Raw genomic sequence first — 21,675 nt, forward strand, 5'->3', positions numbered from 1 at the left:
TATTATAATTAAGGAATCGCAGTTGTATTAAAAACTGAAAAGAAAATATCATATTATTAATTAACAATAATCCCTTCACATATATAGAAAGATAAAAGAATATTTAAAACCTCAACTTTATGTCTCAAATTATCAAAATCAATAATCGGTAGATTGAAAACAAATACAGATATATAGCAAAAATATGATTAATTTGAAATCACGCGTCAAACAAACCGAGGGAGAAAAGAAGGGCATAAGTGAATAAATTTTAACTCAAGTCGGCAAAAACACAAAAGGACAAGAAATTAATAGAAAAGAAAACAAAAATCAACACGAAACACAGGGAAAAAAAGAAAAAAGACAAAATAAATAAATAAATAAATAAGGACATAAACCTTATATTTTTGGTCCCGTGCTTTAAGCTCCGCTCTATCGCTGGTTTCAGTAGTAGGGCTTTCTCTCTCTAAAAAACACTTCTCTCTCTATATCGCTCTCGTACTCCTTTCTCCGCGGCGCACGTTACAATCGCCGTCTCTATTTCACGCCTCCGGAGGTAAGCTTTCTTATCATATGCACCTCCTCATTTTGATCTCTCCACATCTAACACACTTCTCGATCAAACTTCAACTAAAATCAATATTACACTTTTAACATTGCTTTTTGTTTATATTATGAGTTTCTAATGATGTTAATTTGAGATATTTTACTTCTATTTACTTTTGTTTTTTTTTTTTTCTTGGCTTGATCAGGATTAGAGGGAGTTTCTGCTAATCTAGGGTTTTGATTCGCTGTGATCTTCATTTATATTTAGATCTATTAAAGGAATAATTTTCAAGTTTTGAGAAGGGAATTGACAATAAAGTTAGGGCTAGGGTTAGGGTTTTATTGCATTCAATTGATGCATTGGCGGGGATCGGAGGCCGCTGTTGATAATCTGGGTGTATTGACCCTGAAATGGCCAATCCCGGAGTCGGGAGCAAGTTTGTGTCTGTTAATTTGAATAAATCATATGGTCAGCAGCAGCAGTATCATCATCATCACCATAATAATCAGCATCATTCATATGGATTGTCAAGTCGTGCACGCCCTGGAGGTGGAGGTGGAGGTGGAGGTGGAGGTGGAGGTGGAGGTGGAGGAGGAGGAATGGTTGTGCTTTCGCGGCCCCGTAGCTCGCAAAAGGCTGCTGGACCGAAGCTTTCTGTTCCACCCCCCTTGAATTTGCCTTCACTGCGGAAAGAGCATGAGAGGTTTGATTCATTGGGATCAGGTGGTGGGCCTGCTGGTGGTGGTATTGGGAATGGAACTCGTCCTAGTTCTTCGGGTATGGGCTGGACTAAGCCTGCTGCTATTGCCACACAGGAGAAAGAAGGTGATCATACAGTTGATGACACTAGCAATAATCATGGTGTTGGTCAGGGATTGGTTGGCGGTATTAATGGAGTTAGTAAGGGGGGTGGTAATGGTAGTGTGTATACTCCGCCTTCTGCGCGGTCAGTGATGCCTGCAGTTTCTGTGCCTTCCCAGGGTTACTCAGTAGCAGAAAAAGCTGCAGTTTTGAGGGGTGAGGATTTTCCTTTATTGCAGGCTACTTTGCCAGCCACTTCTGGGCCTGAGAAGAAACAGAAGGATGGTTTGAGTCAGAAACAGAAGCAGGTGTTGAGTCAGGAGATGGCTGATGAGTTGAAGAATGGTTCAAAATTGGGCTCGTCTATTGATATGCGTCCACAATCACAGTCAAGGAATAATAATAGCTCTGGGTTGCAAGAAAATGCTGCTGATTCTCGTGGTGTGGGTGGTTCTGTCCTGTATGAGAAAGATCGGAAACAGGAAGACTACTTTCTAGGGCCACTGCCGTTAGTTCGGTTGAATCCCAGGTCAGATTGGGCAGATGATGAGCGTGACACAGGGCATGGTTTGGTGGACCGAGGAAGAGATCATGGGTTTTCCAAGAGTGAGGCTTACTGGGAGACAGATTTTGATTTTCCAAAGCCAAGTATTTTGCCACAGAAGCTGGGAAATACTTTTTTTGACAGGAGGGGACAGCGTGACAATGAAACTGGAAAGATTTCTTCCAGTGAAGTCACTAAGGTTGATAGTTGTGTGAGAGATGTGAGAATGTCTACTAGAGAGGGACAGGAAGGAAATTCGTGGAGAGCCTCTTCACCTCTTTCAAAAGATGGATTTGGTGCCCAAGAGTATGGAAATGGAAGAAACGGTATTGGCACAAGGCCATCTCTGAACAGAGAAGCAACCAAGGAGAGTAAGCACATAACATCACCTTTCCGAGACACTGCCCGGGAGGATGCTGGAAGGAGGGATGTGGGGTATGGACAGGGAGGGAGGCAGCCTTGGAATAATAAGATGGATTCTTTTGGCAATCGAGGGTCTGAAGGCAATACTCGAGATCGTTATGGCGGTGAACAATACAACAGAAACAGAGGCGAAGCATACCAGAATAGCTCAGTATTAAAATCATCATTTTCTTTGGGTGCTAAAGGGCTCCCAATCAATGATCCCATACTGAATTTTGGTAGGGAGAAGCGTCCATTCTCCAAGAGTGAAAAACCTTACTTAGAGGACCCTTTTGGGAAGGACTTTGGGGCTAGTCCTTTTGATGGGCGAGATCCCTTCTCAGGGGGTTTTCCTGCGCTGGTTAAGAAGAAGAAGGATGTGCTTAAACAGACTGATTTTCATGACCCAGTTAGGGAATCATTTGAGGCTGAACTTGAAAAGGTGCAGAAGATGCAGGAACAAGAGCGACAGCGAGCAAATGAAGAACATGACAGAGCTATGGAGCTAGCTCGGAGAGAAGAAGAGGAGAGAATGCGGGTGGTCAGGGAACAAGAAGAACGGCAGAGAAAGTTGGAAGAGGAGAGACTGGAAGCCATCCGGAGAGCTGAACAGGAGAGACTAGAGTCCATTCGTAGAGCTGAAGAACAGAGGATAGCTAGAGAGGAGGAGAAACGCAGAATCCTTATGGAGGAGGAGAGGAGGAAACAGGCTGCTAAGCAGAAGCTTTTGGAGTTGGAAGAAAGGATTGCAAAAAGGCATGCTGAATCATCAAAGACTGGTAATACTAATTCTTATGGTGTTACAGATGAGAAAGTTTCAGAGATGGTATCAGAAAAGGATGTTGCCAAGATGCCGGATGTGGGCGACTGGGAAGATAGTGAAAAGATGGTAGAGAGGATCACAACGTCAGCATCTTCTGATTCCTCAGGAATGAATAGACCATTGGAGATGGGGGCTAGGTCTCATTTCCCTAGGGACGTTTCTTCTGCCTTTTTGGACAGAGGAAAGGTTGTGAATTCATGGAAGAGAGATATGTTTGAAAATGGAAATAACTCGACCTTTCTTCCCCAAGAGCTGGAGAATGGTCATCATAGTCCTAGGCGGGATGCATCTATCGGAGGAAGAACATTTTCTAGAAAAGATTTTTATGGGGGACCTGGATTCATCCCTTCTAGAAGTTATCACAGAGGAATTCCTGATACTCATATGGATGATTTTAGTCAGATTAAGGGCCAGAGATGGAACATTTCAGGGGATGGTGATCATTATGGTAGAAATGCTGAGATGGAGTCTGAATTTCATGATAACATAACCGAGAGATTTGGTGATACAGGATGGATGCACAGTCGCTCTCGTGGCAATCCCTTTCCTTCATATCATGAACGAGTGTATCAAAATCCTGAAGCAGATGGAATTTATTCCTTTGGGAGGTCACGGTATCCAATGAGGCAGCCTCGTGTTCTACCTCCTCCAACTATGAATTCAATTCTCAGAAACCCTTACAGACCTGAGAATGAACGTCCTGGTCCCTCAACTTTTCCAGAAAGTGAGATGCATTACAATCATGGTGCTAGAAATGAATCTTCCTTGCAGACAAGGTACGAGAGCAGCCACCAAGAGAATGTGGGACGTGCTGAGAGGATTGATACTCGGCAGGACCATGCTGAGAATGAAACGCACTTATTGGATAGGAGCACGGCAAGATGTGACTCACAGTCGTCACTCTCTGTTTCAAGCCCCCCTGACTCTCCAGTTCATCTCTCCCATGATGACTTGGATGAATCTGGAGATTCTCCGGTGTTATCAGGTAATGAAGGCAAAGACATAACATTGTTGGAACAACTGAATGAATCTGCAACCTTATCTATTGAGGCTGATAAAGAGAATATGGCGAGTGGTTCAAGTGTTGTCTCCACTGGTGATGGTGATGATGATGAATGGACTGTTGAAAATGATCAACAGTTGCAGGAACAAGAAGAATATGACGAGGATGAAGATGGTTACCAGGAAGAAGATGAAGTGCATGATGGAGAAGATGAGAATGTTGACTTGGTGCAAAATTTTGAAGATCTGCATCTAGAGGAGAAAAGTTCACCTGACATGGACAACTTGGTCCTTTGCTTCAATGAAGGTGTAGAAGTTGGGATGCCAAGTGATGAGTTTGAAAGATGCTCCAGGAATGAAGATACTAAGTTTGTGATTCAACAAGTTTCTGTAGATGAACAAAGTTCCTTTAACGGGATGCTCAACGATGGACAAACCCATCAAGGTGTGGATGGTTCTACTCAACCGAGCATTGATAAATCTTCCAGGATCTTCCAGGAAACTGAGAAGGATCTGCAAGATTTGGTAATTCAACCTAAACATGTTCCTCAAACATCTGCAGCATCTGAACTCGTTGATCATGCGGATGCTTCTAGTAGTTCTGGCTTGCTTACTCATTCTGAAGTCTCATTTTCATCAGGTCAGAATGTCATGTCCAGTGTACCCTCTGTTCTTGGTCAGCCTGAGGTACCAGTTAAACTTCAGTTTGGGTTATTCTCTGGTCCTTCTCTTATACCATCACCAGTTCCAGCAATACAGATTGGTTCTATACAGATGCCCCTTCATCTGCATGCACCAGTTGGCCCATCCCTCCCTCACATGCACCCATCACAACCTCCTCTCTTCCAATTTGGTCAGCTGAGGTATACATCTCCTATTTCACAGGGGATATTGCCATTGGCTTCGCAATCGATGTCCTTTGTTCAGCCTAATGTTGCAACTAATTTTCCTTTGAACCAAAATACGGGAGGTTCACTGGCTATCCAACCTGGTCAGGATACTGCTGCTTTGAATCTTATGAAAAGTGAAGCCTTGTCTCTATCAGTGGATAATCAACCAGGTCTTCTTCCAAGGAACTTAGATATCTCTCATCATCTACTGTCAAAAGAGGGAAATTCATTGCCACTGAGAGAAAATGCTGCTAACAATGTGAAGCAGGGCCAAGGGGAGATTTCTAACATTAGTGATAGGAACTCTAGGCCTGAACCAGGTTTCCGAGCAGACGATTCATTCATGAAAAATTTCAAACCTACCAAGGAAGTGGAAGGCCGAACTCAATCAGAGGCAACATTATCCCAGTTAGTTTCTAAAGAAAAAGATATAGGTTCCTCCAAGGCTCGGGGTTTAATATCAGGAGGGAGAGGTAGAAGATATGTCTTTGCAGTGAAAAATTCTGGCTCAAAGTCGTCAATGCATGCTTCTGAAAATTCTCGCCAAGATCCTACTGGATTGCAGAGACCTCGACGCCAGCGAACTGAATTTCGGGTACGGGAAAGTTATGAAAAGAGGCAATCTGCTGGGCTTGTTTTGTCTAGTCAACATGGGATTGATGACAAGTCTAATAACAGTGGTAGGGGTATTGGATCAAGAAGCATCTCAAGGGGGATGGTTTTGCCTAATAGACAACCAAAACAGGCATTTGAATCAGAAATGAATTTGCAGCCAGTTGCTTCACGGGAGGTAGATTCAGGAACTAAGGCTGAAAAGGGAGCTGGAAAAGAATCTTTGCGAAAACACTCAGGAGAGGACGTTGATGCACCTTTGCAAAGTGGAATTGTGCGCGTTTTTGAGCAACCTGGCATAGAAGCTCCTAGTGATGATGATGATTTTATTGAGGTGAGGTCGAAGAGGCAAATGCTGAATGATCGCAGAGAACAGAGAGAGAAAGAAATCAAGGCAAAGTCTCGGGTCACAAAGGTTCTGTTGCCCTGCAGTTTGAATAAGTTTTCCTTTATGTCATTGTAAATAACATATCACCTAACTGCATTTTTTTTCGTGATGCCAGATGCCGCGGAAAGTTCGTCCTAGCCTGCAAAACGCTGTTGGGTCTGTTTCTGTTGCCTCAAATAAAATTTCTGCAGCAGTTGGTGCAGAAGCACTAAATGGCATTCACACAGATTTTGTTGGCACTGATGGACATGGCTTAGCAAAGGTTGAAGTTTCTGCAGGGTTTAATGCCCCCATGGTGTCACAACCATTGCCTCCAATTGGCACGCCTGCTTTGAAAACTGATACCCCAGCTGATATGAGATCCCAAACAATCAAGTAAAAACCTCTTTCAAAGAATTTCTTTGAAAGGAAACTAGATTCATAGATGTGTAATTCTCCTATTTCTCTCTTACAGGTCCTTCCAAACGGGATCCTTACCTGTTGTATCAGGAAGTGGAAAGAACCTTGCAACTGGTCTGATGTTTGATGGCAAGAATAAAGTTCTGGATAATGCTAAAACATCTCTGGGGTCTTGGGGCAATTCACGGATCAATCAACAGGTATACAAGTGCTCTTTCTAATATTTCGGCTACTGCAGTGGCTTTAATATTTTCCTACAACATTTTCTCTGTTCTCTTACTGTGTTAATATGAAGCTGATTATATTTTTTGTTAAATAAAATGTGGTCTAACTTTTGCTGATTAATATTTGTTCGACATATTCTAAGCTCATTCACTCGGTTTCTTTCATATCATGTGCTTGTGCCTCATTTCACATTGAACTAATAATTTGGTTAAAAGCTTCAAAATATTGACAAATAATCTGCCGGTAGGTTATGGCGTTAACACAGACTCAACTTGATGAGGCTATGAAGCCTGCACAATTTGATACACATTCTTCTGTTGGAGATCCTTCTAAATCAGTTAGCGAGTCCAGCTTGCCATCATCATCCATCTTGACTAAAGACAAGTCATTTTCTTCTGCTACTAGTCCAATCAATTCATTGCTTGCAGGGGAAAAGATTCAATTTGGTGAGCATTTACTGTACTGCGAACTCCTTGATGTACTAGGAATTTGTTTGGCTTTTGATTGAAGTATTTTGTTCCTTTTATCTTCAGGTGCAGTAACATCTCCAACTATTCTCCCTCCGAGCAGCCGTGCTGTTTCCCATGGAATTGGGCCCCCAGGTCCCTGTCGGTCAGACATCCAAATTTCTCACAATCTCTCTGCATCTGAAAATGACTGCTCCATTTTTTTTGAAAAGGAGAAGCATTCCAATGAATCTTGTGCCCAATTGGTAGATTGTGAATCTGAAGCTGAAGCAGCTGCTTCTGCAATTGCTGTTGCAGCCATAAGTAATGATGAGATTGTTGGGACTGGGCTGGGTTCAGGTCCCGTCTCTGCTTCAGATTCCAAAGACTTCAGTGGTGCAGACATTGATAGTTTAACTACAGGTGCCTATTTTTCCCTGTGACCTTTGGTTAACATTGCACTTCTGTTTCTAATAGGAATTTCTGTGTGGTGCTATACTGTGTTGTAACCTTGTGATTTGCAGGTGTATCTGGCGATCAACAGTTATCAAGGCAATCAAGAGCTGAAGAATCTCTTAGTGTTGCTCTTCCTGCTGATCTCTCTGTTGAGACACCACCAATATCTTTGTGGCCTCCTTTGCCGAGTCCACAAAATTCTTCTAGCCAGATGCTTTCTCATGTCCCTGGGGGTACACATTCACATTTTCCTTTCTATGAGATGAACCCGATGTTGGGGGGACCTATTTTTGCTTTTGGGCCGCATGATGAGTCTGCATCTGCCCAATCACAGTCTCAAAAGAGTAATACTTCAGTATCCGGTCCACTGGGAACATGGCAGCACCATTCTGGTGTAGACTCATTCTATGGCCCTCCAGCAGGTTTCACTGGCCCTTTTATCAGCCCTCCTGGAAGCATCCCTGGGGTTCAAGGTCCACCGCACATGGTTGTCTATAATCATTTTGCACCAGTTGGTCAGTTTGGACAAGTAGGCTTGAGTTTTATGGGTACCACCTATATCCCGTCGGGAAAGCAACCTGATTGGAAGCATAATCCCGCATCTTCTGCCATGGGTGTTGGTGAAGGGGATATGAGTAGTCTGAATATGGTTTCTGCACAGCGCAATCCCAACAACATGCCGGCCCCTATGCAACATCTTGCTCCAGGGTCACCGCTCTTGCCTATGGGTTCTCCACTGGCCATGTTTGATGTTTCTCCTTTCCAGGTAAAAGTTGGGATCTGTGGTTTGATTAGCTGCCAAAATAACAATTAGTGTTTTTAGAGGAGGGAAAAAATTATATTTATATGAGATGACATGCACATGCTATTACAGACATTATAATGCTAGAAATGCTAGTAACCTCAGCTAACTAAACACGTGTAGCGGCGGAATTCCCTTCCAGAAAAATCTAGCAACAACCTATCTTGTTTATCTTTTAGGGTTTTGTCTGCGCATGAATGTGGTGAGGCTTTGGTATTAAAATGTTCTTAAATTTGGATCAAGGGATTGCAATTCCTCAAAGGCTGCAATATGTACATATATATGTATTTGTTTATATTTCATCAAAGCTGCTGTAGATGCCTATGGAACATAGGAATTGTTTCTGCTAACATTGTGGTTTGATTGAAATTGTTATATGCAGTCTACTCCTGACATGTCAGTCCAGGCTAGATGGTCACATGTTCCAGCATCGCCTCTTCAATCAGTTTCTGTGTCAATGCCATTGCAGCAACAGGCAGAAGGGGCACTTTCTTCTCAGTTCAACCATGGGCCATTGGACCAGCCATTACCTAACAGGTTCTCGGAGTCTCGAACAACCGCACCTTCTGACAAGAACCATAATTTCCCTGTGGCCAATAGTGCAACTGTGACCCAATTACCAGATGAATTTGGGTTGGTAGACTCATCAAGCTCCACCACTGCTAGCACTTCTACACAGAATGTTGTCGCTAAGAGCTCATCTGCTAGCAACATTGTGGATGCTGGTAAGACAGATGGCTTGCAGAATAGCAGTGGGAGCACCAACAGTGGCCAGAGTACAAGTTCTGCTTTCAAGACACAGCCTTCCCATCATAAGAGTATGTCTGCTCACCATTACAGTACTTCCTCTGGGTATAATTATCAAAGAGGTGTAGTATCTCAGAAAAATAGTTCTGGAGGCGAGTGGTCCCATCGCAGGATGGGATACCAAGGAAAGAATCAATCTTTGGGTGCAGAAAAGAGCTTTCCTCCTTCAAAACTGAAGCAGATTTATGTAGCTAAACAGACTACAAGTGGGACGTCAACAACATCATGAAGAAAAATAGAAAATTGAGGTGCTTGGATTTAGACATTGAAAGTATCAGGACTGAAACATCTTTTCAGTGAAAATTTTGGTTTTCTTTTGACAGAATATTTAGCAAGGAAGTTGGCTGAGAGTGGAGTTTTAGTGGTATATGAATTGATAAAGCCAGTTTTCCAGATGAAGTTTACAGTACTGGTTGACTATCTGTTGGTGGATCCTGCGTATGGGTCTTAAGATCATAAGAGTTCTAAATTCTACTGGTTGGTTGGGTTGCCTGCTCTGCTATTGCAAGTTTTGTGTATTAGCTAGGTCGTGATTTATCATTATTTTTTTTGGGTTCGCTTTACTGGCTGCACAAAACCTAATTGTAATTTCTTGGGATTGATGTATTAAAACGAGCAACGAACAATGCGTTATTGATGCTGTTAATGATAATGATAAATACAGGCTTTGAGATTGTTGGCTCAAGGTCTCCCATTGTCTTTTATTTCTTCCTATTCTTAGCAATCCACTAAAGTATAGGGTATTTGAAATGTTGCTGGAAGATGTCATTCCTTAAGTTGATTTTCAAGACATTGCAAAGCAAGTATTAGTTAAACACTCACATTCTCAACGAGTAAGGATAAGGAGTGTGCAGTTAGAGTTAATGTACTAGTCAACTGCAGAATTTTCACATTTTTCGATCATTCTAGGTTCACGTCTAACACAACATTTACCAATAATTGACAACACGCAAGATTTCTTATCTTCTTCCAGAACTTGTCCTAAGTCATCATTATTATAGCTTTTTTGGTTCGTTTCGTTGAAGAGTTGTCATTTTTTTCTTTTGTGTTTTAAATATGAACTAAGCTTTCTGCCTTTTTCTTTTGTCTTATATTGGTATAAGTTAAACAAGCCTATTATAAAAGGTCATTATTCTACTTTTTTCTTAAAAAAATTGTCTCATCTTCAAAAACAATAAATATATATATATAAAATAAAATAAAAAGTTCTAAATTAACTTTTTATACTTTTTTTATTCACTATTACCCACAAATTAAGTTTACCTAACATAAAAATCCTTCCCTCTTTTCTTCTTCCTACGCCTAGTATAACTATTTTGAAGAAATAACTCAGTATAACCAATTTAAAATTAATGAAAATTTCTATCTATTTTTGGTATATAATTTAAAATTAATCAAATTATTTAATATATAATAAATCATGCAATGTAGTGAAGAAGATATAAGAGCTTATTACTTTATTATGTGTCAGATATATTAATTAGTTATAAATGGAAAAAGTTCTAACCTAAGTTTAGTGTATGTTCTATTTATATACTAAGTTGATAGATTATTGACATATATTTATTAGTTTTAAATGATGAAGTATATTTTAATTATTCAATATCAAAATGTAAAACACTCATACATACGTGTCACTCTTTTATTAGTTGTGGTATATACACTAAACCTAGTTAAAAATAACGAAAGACATAAAACATGAGACTCGGCGTGTTTGGATGCTCCATTTTCAATTAGTCTTTGCTATGTCATTTTCTCTTCTGTTAGCATGAAAGATATAAAACAGGATATCATCACTGATTGCTTTACTAATTCTGGAAAAAGAAACAAAAGAGAAAAGGTGACAGTGATGATTCGTATACAAGTCTGTCTGTTCATAATTCTCATCTTGTTTTATGAAAAATAATCTAATTTTTGAGAGAGTCATAATAGAAATATCAAATCATTAATTTACAGCTACATGATATTGTTATACATTATTTTCTAAAACCATCTGCACTTGAAAGCTGGAATTCGAGAAACCCATTACTAAGGTATTTGTAAAACACACTGTAGCAGTACCACTAAACTGAAACTCGATTTTGATTTTATTGCTACATGCATTTATGCAATTAATCCTGTTTTGCCATAGCATAATGTGCATTGTATTATATTATATATCTGAAAGATACTCTCATTGTCGTCCTCACTCAGCTGGAAACAATGGCGGCCATCGACTTCATGGCTATTCACTGATCTATTTCGTATCCGCAGTTGACTTGGGATGCCGTGTCAGGAAGCTGGTTGGACAGAAAAGTCAGGTGGCAATTCGACATATGTTCGAAAATCAAGGAAAGAGTCAATGGTGAAATCCACTTGCAGATTTAGTACAGAACACAGGATTAGTAAGAAACATCCGATAATTCAGATTCGAAATTGTAAATAATTATTTAAAAACATATATCATAGGTACATTAATATAAAACAACGGCCCTACAATACTTGTTTTAAAAAAAAAAAAAAACAATTCTTGCAAAAACGTCCCTACAACTTTTTTTTTTTTCATTTTTATTTCACTTTAAATTGTTTATATCTTTTGTATTTTTACCCCAATTTTTTTTCTATTTTTTCTATTTTTTATGTTATTGTATATTCATATTTAAAAATTTTCTTCTTAGATGATTATTTTTTGTGCTCTTTTTTTATAAATATAAAATAACTTAACATAAACTAAATATAAATTATAAATCACACGAAAATCAACAACAGAAACAACAAATTTCATTAAGTCCAAATGTTTTATATATCACTAATTTGGATATTTTTATAAAAAATAATAAATAAATTTAGAGATTGAGTGAGTATTTTAAAAGGTTGAATTATTATAAATTTTACTTAGAATATGTAAAAATAATTTAATTTCTAAATCGTCAATTAAATTATTACATAACTAAAAAAAATCTTACATGCAAATATTAAATTCAATAGTTTTATTTATAAAAATCATATAATGCATTCTTATGAATTTTTTTACATTTTTATATACTAAAGTAAATAAACGCGAAAAATATATATACTTATCAGTTTTAATTATTTTATCTATTTCATTGAACTAATAAGTTTCTATTCATCCAAGCAAATTGTTTTCCATAAATAAGAATGATAAAATTCTTACTATTTTTTATCATTATTTTTTGATATCACACATACACACACTAAATATATACATATATAAGTTAAAGTTTTAATTTATTTATTATATTGGACTAATAAGTTTTTCAACATGTCACAAATTTCTTTTAACTATTTCTATGATTCAAATTTAAATTCCTATTCTTTTACTATTTTATTAATTTTTTTATTTTTATATGTATAAATATAAGCATATATTTTATAGAAAGATAATAAGATTTATTATTAATTTGTAGTAGCTATAATAACTATTATACTATATAATAATCTTATATTTAAATAAGTCATAAATATCATATTTATTATTAACATTTAAGATTACATTTGATTCTTTTATAAAAATTTATAGTTAACATTTTTATTAATGTGTCATATGTCATTTTCTTTATTAGAAAACAATATGACACGGCTTCATAGAATTTTGCCACGTGAAATCTCATAAAAAAGATATAAATTTTTTCTATAGATTATTGATGTTCTTTTAAAATGATATTACTTTAGTAATTGATTAATTAATGCACACATTTTATTTACGCAAATTAATTTTAACAATATAAATAATATACTAAATTTAGAATTAAATATCAATGTTTAGGGTATGACTGACATACAACTTAGACAATTAATTATCCTATCTTAATCCTATAAGTCTCTAGAATTTAAAAAATGGAAAAACTACGTAAATTTATTTCTTTGTTCTGAAGAATAGTGTCTCCCTAGCTTGGTTAATGAGGGCCTCATGATCCCAAGGAAGACAACGACTAACATGATTAAATACAAATAGTTTGTATTACAGACAAAAAGCAGAGGTTGAATTCCTAGATCCTTGCAGCTTAGATAAAGCTGGCTTACAGCACACTCGATCATTAACCAGATTACTGTTCTTATTCCTGCAAAATGGTGCCCAGCCATAGTCTCCAAGATGGCACAGATTCTGTGAAGTTCAGAGGAGTTTGGTTTACGGGAAAAACAATTTGTACCGAGGAAGGTTAGTTTTTTTTCTTCTGCTACCTCACTGCTCTCTGCTTCACTGTTCTTTCTCCTCTACATTCTGGTCTAGCTCATTTCCTTATTTTCACTCTCTTTAGTCTGCATTTGGACATAGTTGGATAGCGGGAAGTTGGTTTTAGCTTTATGTCCACGGAACTTAATTGCAGCTCTATCATACGCTCTCGCTGCCTCCTCTTTGGTGTTGAAAGTACCAAGCCACTTACGAGCTGCACGCCATGGATCGCGTATCTCCGCTGCCCATTTCCCCCATGGCCTCAGTCTTACTCCCCTGAACTTGTTCTTCTTCTTCTTTTTAATCTTATTCTTCCTCTCACTTGTACCTGCTGTCTCTTCTACTTCTGCTACTGCCTCTGCTTCTTCTTCTTCTACATCTTCTTGGACAGTGCCGAAGAAATTGCAGCCAAGACAATCAACAGAGTCCATGTTGCAAACAGGACAGGTCCCAGAACCTTGGAGAATAGGAATGAAGCTGCTGATTTCATCAGTTGATGACGTGGCACCAGATAAAACGTGTTGAAGAGTGGAGATGATGATGGAGTCTTCTTGTTCTTTGCTCAAACGATTGGGTAGCTCCATATTCATGCAGAAAGCAGCGAGCTGGCTGAGGGAAGTTTGGCCCAGTATTTATAGGTAATTTGAGGTGCCAGTGGGACGCTTATTTCTCTCTGTAGATCGCGTCACAATTTAGCACGTGTATAATTTTCTCCATATAATTAATTTACAATTTACTAAGAATGTTTAAAAATTAAAAATAAGGTCAAAATGAAAATTTCCAAAAGTACAGATGCTTGGGTAGCAAAAATGTGTAAAAGAAGAAGAAGAAGGAATAGGATGTAAGTGTAACACAAAGATGGGTGAAAGTTTGGATTAACAAAGTAGATGCATTTAGTTATATTTTGTTGTTAAATGTGTTGGAACTTTTAGCATGATAGCTGACTCGAATTAGATTTGCAAAAATGCTGGAATTGAGTGTTTCATACATAATAAAAAAAGGTTATATAGTTCATGCTATACTTGGAAAAGTGATTAATTATAAACTTCTTAATTAAGTTTGCAGGAATCAAAATCAATTATAAAGCTAGCAATTTGATGTCGTATCGTGTCTAATTATATCATACGACGATAGATATATATAATACAAAAATAAATTTGAACAAAATTCGATTAATTAATTGTGTCAAAGTAATAAATCGAATAAACCGTTTATTAACTATATTATAAGGTTTCGATCTATATAACTTATTTAATAAATTAAATTTTAAAAATATAAATAAAAAATATAAAATTAACTCAAATTTATTATTATTTTGAAGCATTATATATATATATATAAAAGAAAATAAAATGGACTGAAGTATTATCAGCTTTTACATAATCTTATTGTTTTTAATTTCTCTAATATCTTTATGGTAAATCTTAATTCATTTATATCTTTATTAATGTTTTATTTGAGCTCCATCTATGAAACAACAAAAGATCTGTGTCGCCATATGCTAAGCCGTAGTTCGGCTCTTAAGTATGAATAGGGAGTTAAGTAATATGAATGAGATATATAGGGTCCAAAGGGTCCAAACTGCATTTAAAATTGCAAACAACAAACAAAAAAATTAAACAGAAAAACAAATGAATTTGACAAATATCGAGGAAGAAGAAAAAAAAAAAAAATTGATGTCAACAACCGAAAGTGACTAAAAATGTTTACATTATGGGGTCCGGCCAGTGAAGACGTCAGTGATGAGCCACTACTTTTGGGTCTTGACTTTTTCTCATTATCCCTCGGACAATTGGGTGTAACGCATTCGCAGGAGCAGGAAATATCATAATAAGAACCGACTTTGCGTTCTGCTGTTAAATTAGGGCTGCTCGTGTGCTCGGTTCTCATTCTGTTGTGACGCGCCAAGGAAAGGTACCTATCATGTCTGGATTTATCCGCAAGACGAAAGTGGAAGGAGCAGAAGAGAAGAGAGAGTACTGCTTGGGCCAGGTGCGATTCGTTTCTTCACAGAAGTATACTGTCATTTGGAAATTTGAAGCCTTTAAAAGAAACGGCTTGTCGGCAATTGATCTATCCCCAAAAAAGAAAAAATAAATAAATAAAATACACTCCTACATTAAAACTAATTCTGTTATTTTTACTATATCGTGGAATGAGACCCAAGTGCTAAAAGAAACCACTTTTCTGTTTTTTTTTTTTATTTTTTTTTTATATATACGAGAAAATATTAGCTCTGAATTCATCAGATAAAAATTATTAAAATTTCTTTTTCTTTTTAACATGAATAAATCAATACCATCAACTGTTGATCAGAAAAAAGCTAGTCCTAGGAATATAATTATTATGTTTTCCAAGGCATAATTGATCTATTTTAAAGTTTAAAAGTTTAATTATGCTTTAACAAAAAATTCAAGAGCTTATCCATAGGTTTTGCCTTCCAATTTGCAGTACCATCAAAACTTGAGATCAATTAAATTAAACGTGAGCATGAACTACTCCAGTCACTTGATGAATCGGTTATCAAGCATATGATTTATTTGCTTTTGGATTATAGTACCAATTGAAAATCCAATTAATCTTTAGTTAGAACTCCACATCAATTTATCTCTTAGATCCCACATCATAAAAAGTATGGGGTGTTAAAAAGAAAATAAGATTAAAAATTTAGTAAAGTTTTAGTACAAACTAAATTATTTATTCTTTTGTTTTAAATTAAATATTCTATTATAACCTAAATTGTGGATTAACATATCTCTTTTTGCAAAAAAACTCTTTGAAGGCCCGAGAATTAATTAGTTAAGTAAAATAAGCAATTAATTTCATAATCATAGGTGAGCAAAGTTAAACATCAATGCATATAAAAATATTGTTACAATGAATAGCCATCCAACGGTTGACAGTTTATAGTAACTAATCTTCAATAGTGGCGCCTCTGCTGTTTTCTTTTAAAAGATTTATATAAAATATGCAAAGAAATAACAAGCTTCTAAACTCAATAATTTAAGTTTTGACCCATTAAGTTGATTTGTTGTAATGTTTAATTTTTTTAAAATATAATGTTGTGACTAATATTTCTTTTGGCATTTTGTTGATTTTTGTACTATAATTTTTTTTAAAAAATATCTATAAATATAAAAAGACATAGTTTTAATTATCATTTAATTAATAATTTAAAAATCATAGAATAAATTTAAAATGGAAAAAAAAACGTGTTATTTATAGAACTTATAATATTACTAACTATTTTAATTTATTAAGTTGTATTTAGATTATTGTTGCGTATGAAAAAAAGTAGGTTTACAATTTTTGATTGTTTAAATTTTTATAAACTATTTCTCTTAAACTTGCGTTTAGAAAAAGTATCAATTGACTTACTTTCTGTAAAAATAATTCTTAAAATATAAAAACTAAAATAAAATAAAAATAAAAATTGAAAAAAGTTTTTCTAATCTCAATGCAAAACAATCTATTAGTGAATTATATAACAATTTATATTATTATTATTATTCTTAATTATGTATTCTAAAATAGAAAAGAATGTTACTTTTATATTACATGTATATTATAAATAAAAACTTATGACTCCAAAAACACAAATCCAATAAGTCAATTTAAATAAATGTTCAGACAACCTTGGTACTTTACTAATGTATTAATACAGATTTCTATAAATATACTACAGCTACAAGCATACCCAATCCGCAGCATAGGATGGACTGTCAACATGTGTAGAACTTCACTCTAGTATCCATATGTTGTCCTCTTCATCATCCTCATAAACTCCTCAACACCCACTTCTCCATCATCTGTTCATTTCACAGACCATCAAACCAATTGTATACAAGAAAAATTATTTCAAACAGACAAATGCAAATCCTGATTAAAATATGTAGTGGTGTCACTAAATTTAAATGAGCAATGAAAATGGTAAAAAGAATCTGCTCCTGGCACCACTCCAATATTCATGCCTCTTTGCATGTAAGAAAACAGATAGATACCAACAGTGAAATCAGAATTCTTAGAAATAACAGAATAGGGACTGTTTTAAGTGTTGCACCTAACAGAATGGCGCATGAACAACTCACCAAATACACTTAAGGCAGTGATCAATTTATTTCTCAAATTAAAATACTAAGGCAATAATGGTTAGCATAATCATAAAAAAAGCAGCTTAACCCAGACACCATCTAGATTTCTGCAAACTGCACCCAAAATGAAAGTAAACTTACGATCTCGGTCAGCTTCCTCAACCATCTCCCTGATCTCTCTGTCAGTGAAGTTCTCACCCAGATCCTTTACTATTCTCTTAATGTCATCGACAGATATCTTTCCCTGAATCAAGATGTACAAACATAAGTAACCAGAAAAACTAAACTATAGAAAGGACAAATAAACAAAAAATCACATTGTTATCTTGGTCAATGATGCGGAATGCTTTCATGAGCTCCTCTTTAGTATCCCTTTCTCCTATCTTGGCTGTCATCATGTGCACAAATTCATCAAAATCAATTGCACCACTTCCATCCTTGTCCACATCTGCAATCATTTGAGTAATTTGCTGCAATGGCACATTTTCAGCAATATATAAGCTGCACGATCAAGTTCCATTTACAAAATTTTGAGATGACAAGAAGAATGTTAATCAGGTATGAGTTTTTCTTGTTTCTATTAGTAGTTACAATCAATTGACCAAAGTTATCGATAAGGAATCCAATTCAACTAACACCAAGGGCCTAAGAAACAGAAAAGAAATAACAGAAAGTCGTTTGTGATTTTTTGAGATATAAAGCTACGCCAATGAAATAGAATAAGCGTAAGGAGATGGGGCCTGGGGCGAAGAACATAAATGAGAATACCTGGCAATATTTTTTCAATTCAAATATACACTTCACTATGCTTGTGTTTTACACATGCAGTCATGATGGGGGGTGGGAAGGGACAAAATTTGAGAAACTGGTAATAGGACTAACTGTTGTGTGGGAGGAGTTTCAGACTTGAATATTAATTCATGTAAATTCAACTTCACCACGAATTAAGAGTAATAGTGATGTACTTGATATTTTTTGGCTTTGTTAACCATAATAACTGATGGACAATTAATAAAGACAGAGATAACTAATGAGAAATGGTATTACAACACTTCTGGAAATTATTGGCACAACGCAGACATCCTTGCCAAATAACTTGAAAGTTAAGGCTCTGCTATCCTCAACCACAATTACTTGAAAAAGATACCAAGTGAAACTTATATCAAGCAAATATCTCCATCAGCGTAAACTTTGAGACCGAAGCCAACATAATGCAAGAACATAAACTATACTAAGCAAAATCAAAATTCCAAAGTATGCAAATGTATTAAAGGGCAGCAAGCTAGAAGTACACCCATTTGCTTATCCTATGGAACGAAGTATCATAAAACAGTCAGAGAAATAAATAATTCAACATCTTCAGTTACTAGGATATAGAAGGTACCTCTTCTGTCATTTCGAAACCAAGTGCCCTGTTATACAAGATGTATTTAGTTTCAAAATTTCCAGGGCTCAAAATACTTAGGAGATCCTAGCATAAGTGGATGAGACATTCTTACCTCATGGCAACATTCAGCTCTTTGGCATCAATAGTACCTGAACAACAGAGCCTAGCAGATAAGTTTACTAGACAATAAAGACAAATAGCAACCAAAGTATTAATAACCTGATCCATCAGTATCAAACAACTCAAATGCTTCCTTAATTTCTTGCTTCTTCTGTTGACTTAACCCATGATGCCGTCCTCTAGGTTTAATGTCCTTCCTAGACGCTCCTCTATAAAGGCTTGCCTGTTGAGGTATTATGCATTTTAACACCCAAAAAGCAAATCAATTAAGTTCCAAAGAAATTATCAAGCTTGTATTGACATTTCTGATGAAGCAAACAACATAGCTGTTAAGCATAGCCACAAACCAACAATGCAATCAACATTCAATTATTTCCTACGCAAAGGGCTTCCAAATGGTCAGGGAATTAAACATCAAGCTAAAAAGAAAAAAGAACTCCTATTAAAATTCATATTTTTTTTCAAAAAGGACAATCCCCAAAATAGCCAAATCCATGCAAGGCATATACACAAGCACATCGCAGCAATTACAAGAATTTTAAGCAGTATTATAATTATTGATCTCAAAGTTTACTCCAATCAGAACCCATCCAAACACACAAGGATTCGATATTAAGGCAACGACTATAATAGCAAAATGGGTAGCAGCAATTTCAAAATTGATTTTAAATTAAATACACCAGTGCTCAATCATCTTAAAGATTCAAACTCTTTTAAGAAATTAACAAAAATTGTACAGAAATGAAACCAAAAAAGGATAAAATGAAATTAAGATTTAGTGTAGGGAACGAACCATGGAATCTCAGTGGATGAGAAAATATTTAATTTAACGCGCAATGGAGAAAATCTTGATATTGAATAAGCAAAAGAAAAGCTGTTTCTTGAATTATTAATTTATTATTATTACAGAATTTTGGAGAATCTTCTTTTCAATTAATTGATTGCCTATGTGGAAATTGGGCCTCAAAGGGTCTCAGTTCTTAAAGACCATCGGCCCACTTTGTCATGTAAATTGGTGTGTAATTAGAGGGAGCTTTTCACGGAAACTAAAATCAACCAAAAAAAAAAATCATATATGGGTGTAATTTTTTAAAAAAATTACTTTTCAATTTCTTTAGAAAATACAGTATAATTATCTGTTATTTATTTTTTATTATTTTAATTAAAAGAAATCACAATTGTATAAAAAAATAAAAAACTAAAAAATTATATTTTTGATATTTTAATATAGTAAAAGTAAGAAATTAACACTGTATCTTTTATAAAAAAATGAAAAGTATAAATATTTTTATTATTCTTTTCATTATAAATGAATTTATAATTTTAAAGAGTTCACTAAGATAGAAAAAACTTAAATTTAAATAATCAAACAAAAACGACTTAGTATAGTGAGAAAATGAAGAAATAAATATCTTAATGAGTAAAAATTAAAAATTATTATTAATATTTTTTATTTTTAAGTTAATATATAATTCTCTATGTTCTTAAATTTTAATATTTAGTAATATAATCCATAAATTTATAAAATAATGAGTTAAATTTACAATATGTATGGAGAAAACTAGTATGAATAAATTTGTATATGTTAATATAATATATCATACAATAACGTACATAATACTGAAATATGAAAATTAAAAAAGATGAAAATTTTCAAAAAAAATCTTTAATTTCGTTGAAAAAGTCTTAAAATTTAGAGTTTCACTAAAATACTACAGTGGCCCTGTGCCACTATAAAATAAGAGATAATTAATTTACTAATTTAATAAGTATTAATTTATTATAATTTAGTTATGGGTGGGACTCATTGATTTCAATTTTTTAAGAAATATTGGGTCTTGCTTCTAAAGCTCTCTTCCAAAATTCCAAATCTATCTCTTCTGTTTTTCTCCTTGTTGGTGTGGGTTCACTGTTTTGTGGGCTAATTTGAAGAGATAAACCAGGCTGTGCAGGGAGTAGTTCCATTACTAACTGGAAAAAATGCCCTTGTTATCTCTTACTCTAATCTTTTGTTCTTGCTACTGCTTCAAGGGTTATATGTATTAAATTGTGTAAAAGGGTTTAGAAAAGTTTCAAGTAATTAGATTTCTGGGTTTTCTTTGGGAATGGGCTTTGAATCAATTTAAGAGGAATAGTTTCAGAGATTTGAGATTGAGGAGAGAGAGAGAGAAATGACGAAAAAGGGAAACAAGTTCCATATGCAGAGGTTGGGTGCAACCTGAAGGCATAGATCAATGAAAAACTTGGCGAGGGCGAACCAAAAGCGTGAACCCAAAGCAAGGACACTAATTTGGTTTGATTCTGTTTCCCTTTCTATGAAATTTGGTTAACAATTTTTGAACTGAACTTTCTGATGCTCACCTCTAATTGCATGCCAACCTCTCGCATACGTTTGTAAAGAAAGTTATCGCCGGTAAGTACTAGGTTTACCTTTTTTTACTAAATGCTGTATGTTGAGTTCCAGACTTGTTGGAAAAGGGAGCGAAAATCTTTGAATAGATGTGTAAATAGTTAGTATTGTCCCAATCTGTATGAATTTTTTGATTCTCAATCATATCCAATATGAGATTGGTCATTGTCTATGGATGCACTCTTGCTCGAGATGGTAATGGCTCGGTCATTGCCTCTGGAACTCTTGCTCTGCATGTTTCAGATCTGGAGATAACTGAACTTTATGCTATCAAGTTTGAAATAAAATTTGCACAAGACTTATGCATGCATGCCTTCACCATTGAGTCAGATTGCAAGAACGCCGTCAACCTATGCTGCACAACACCTGT

General features: G+C 35.5%; 3 protein-coding genes across 3 annotated transcripts; 1 reads left to right on the forward strand and 2 right to left on the reverse strand.

Moving 5' to 3' along the window:
* Positions 1-371: 371 nt before the first annotated feature.
* Positions 372-9,827, forward strand: LOC8262885. Its single transcript, XM_048376426.1, has 8 exons — positions 372-535; positions 732-6,015; positions 6,104-6,363; positions 6,443-6,587; positions 6,860-7,058; positions 7,146-7,481; positions 7,583-8,280; positions 8,699-9,827. The coding sequence occupies exons 2-8, from the start codon at positions 937-939 to the stop codon at positions 9,350-9,352; spliced, it is 7,371 nt and encodes a 2,456-aa protein (XP_048232383.1). The 5' UTR covers positions 372-535; positions 732-936; the 3' UTR covers positions 9,353-9,827.
* Positions 9,828-12,934: 3,107 nt separating this feature from the next.
* Positions 12,935-14,068, reverse strand: LOC112535544 (ethylene-responsive transcription factor ERF109). The gene has a single exon (XM_025158149.2). It carries the CDS (start codon positions 13,885-13,887, stop codon positions 13,351-13,353), a length of 537 nt encoding a protein of 178 aa, XP_025013917.2. The 5' UTR covers positions 13,888-14,068; the 3' UTR covers positions 12,935-13,350.
* Positions 14,069-16,883: 2,815 nt separating this feature from the next.
* Positions 16,884-19,841, reverse strand: LOC8262887 (caltractin). Its single transcript, XM_002523527.3, has 7 exons — positions 19,689-19,841; positions 18,995-19,118; positions 18,888-18,924; positions 18,773-18,800; positions 17,706-17,858; positions 17,530-17,632; positions 16,884-17,106 (listed from the first exon to the last, which is right to left on the reverse strand). Exons 1-7 carry the CDS (start codon positions 19,689-19,691, stop codon positions 17,042-17,044), a joined length of 513 nt encoding a protein of 170 aa, XP_002523573.1. The 5' UTR covers positions 19,692-19,841; the 3' UTR covers positions 16,884-17,041.
* Between the last annotated feature and the right edge of the window lie 1,834 nt (positions 19,842-21,675).

This window comes from Ricinus communis, chromosome 7 (assembly GCF_019578655.1).
Source record: "Ricinus communis isolate WT05 ecotype wild-type chromosome 7, ASM1957865v1, whole genome shotgun sequence".
NCBI classification, from domain to species: Eukaryota; Viridiplantae; Streptophyta; class Magnoliopsida; order Malpighiales; family Euphorbiaceae; genus Ricinus; species Ricinus communis.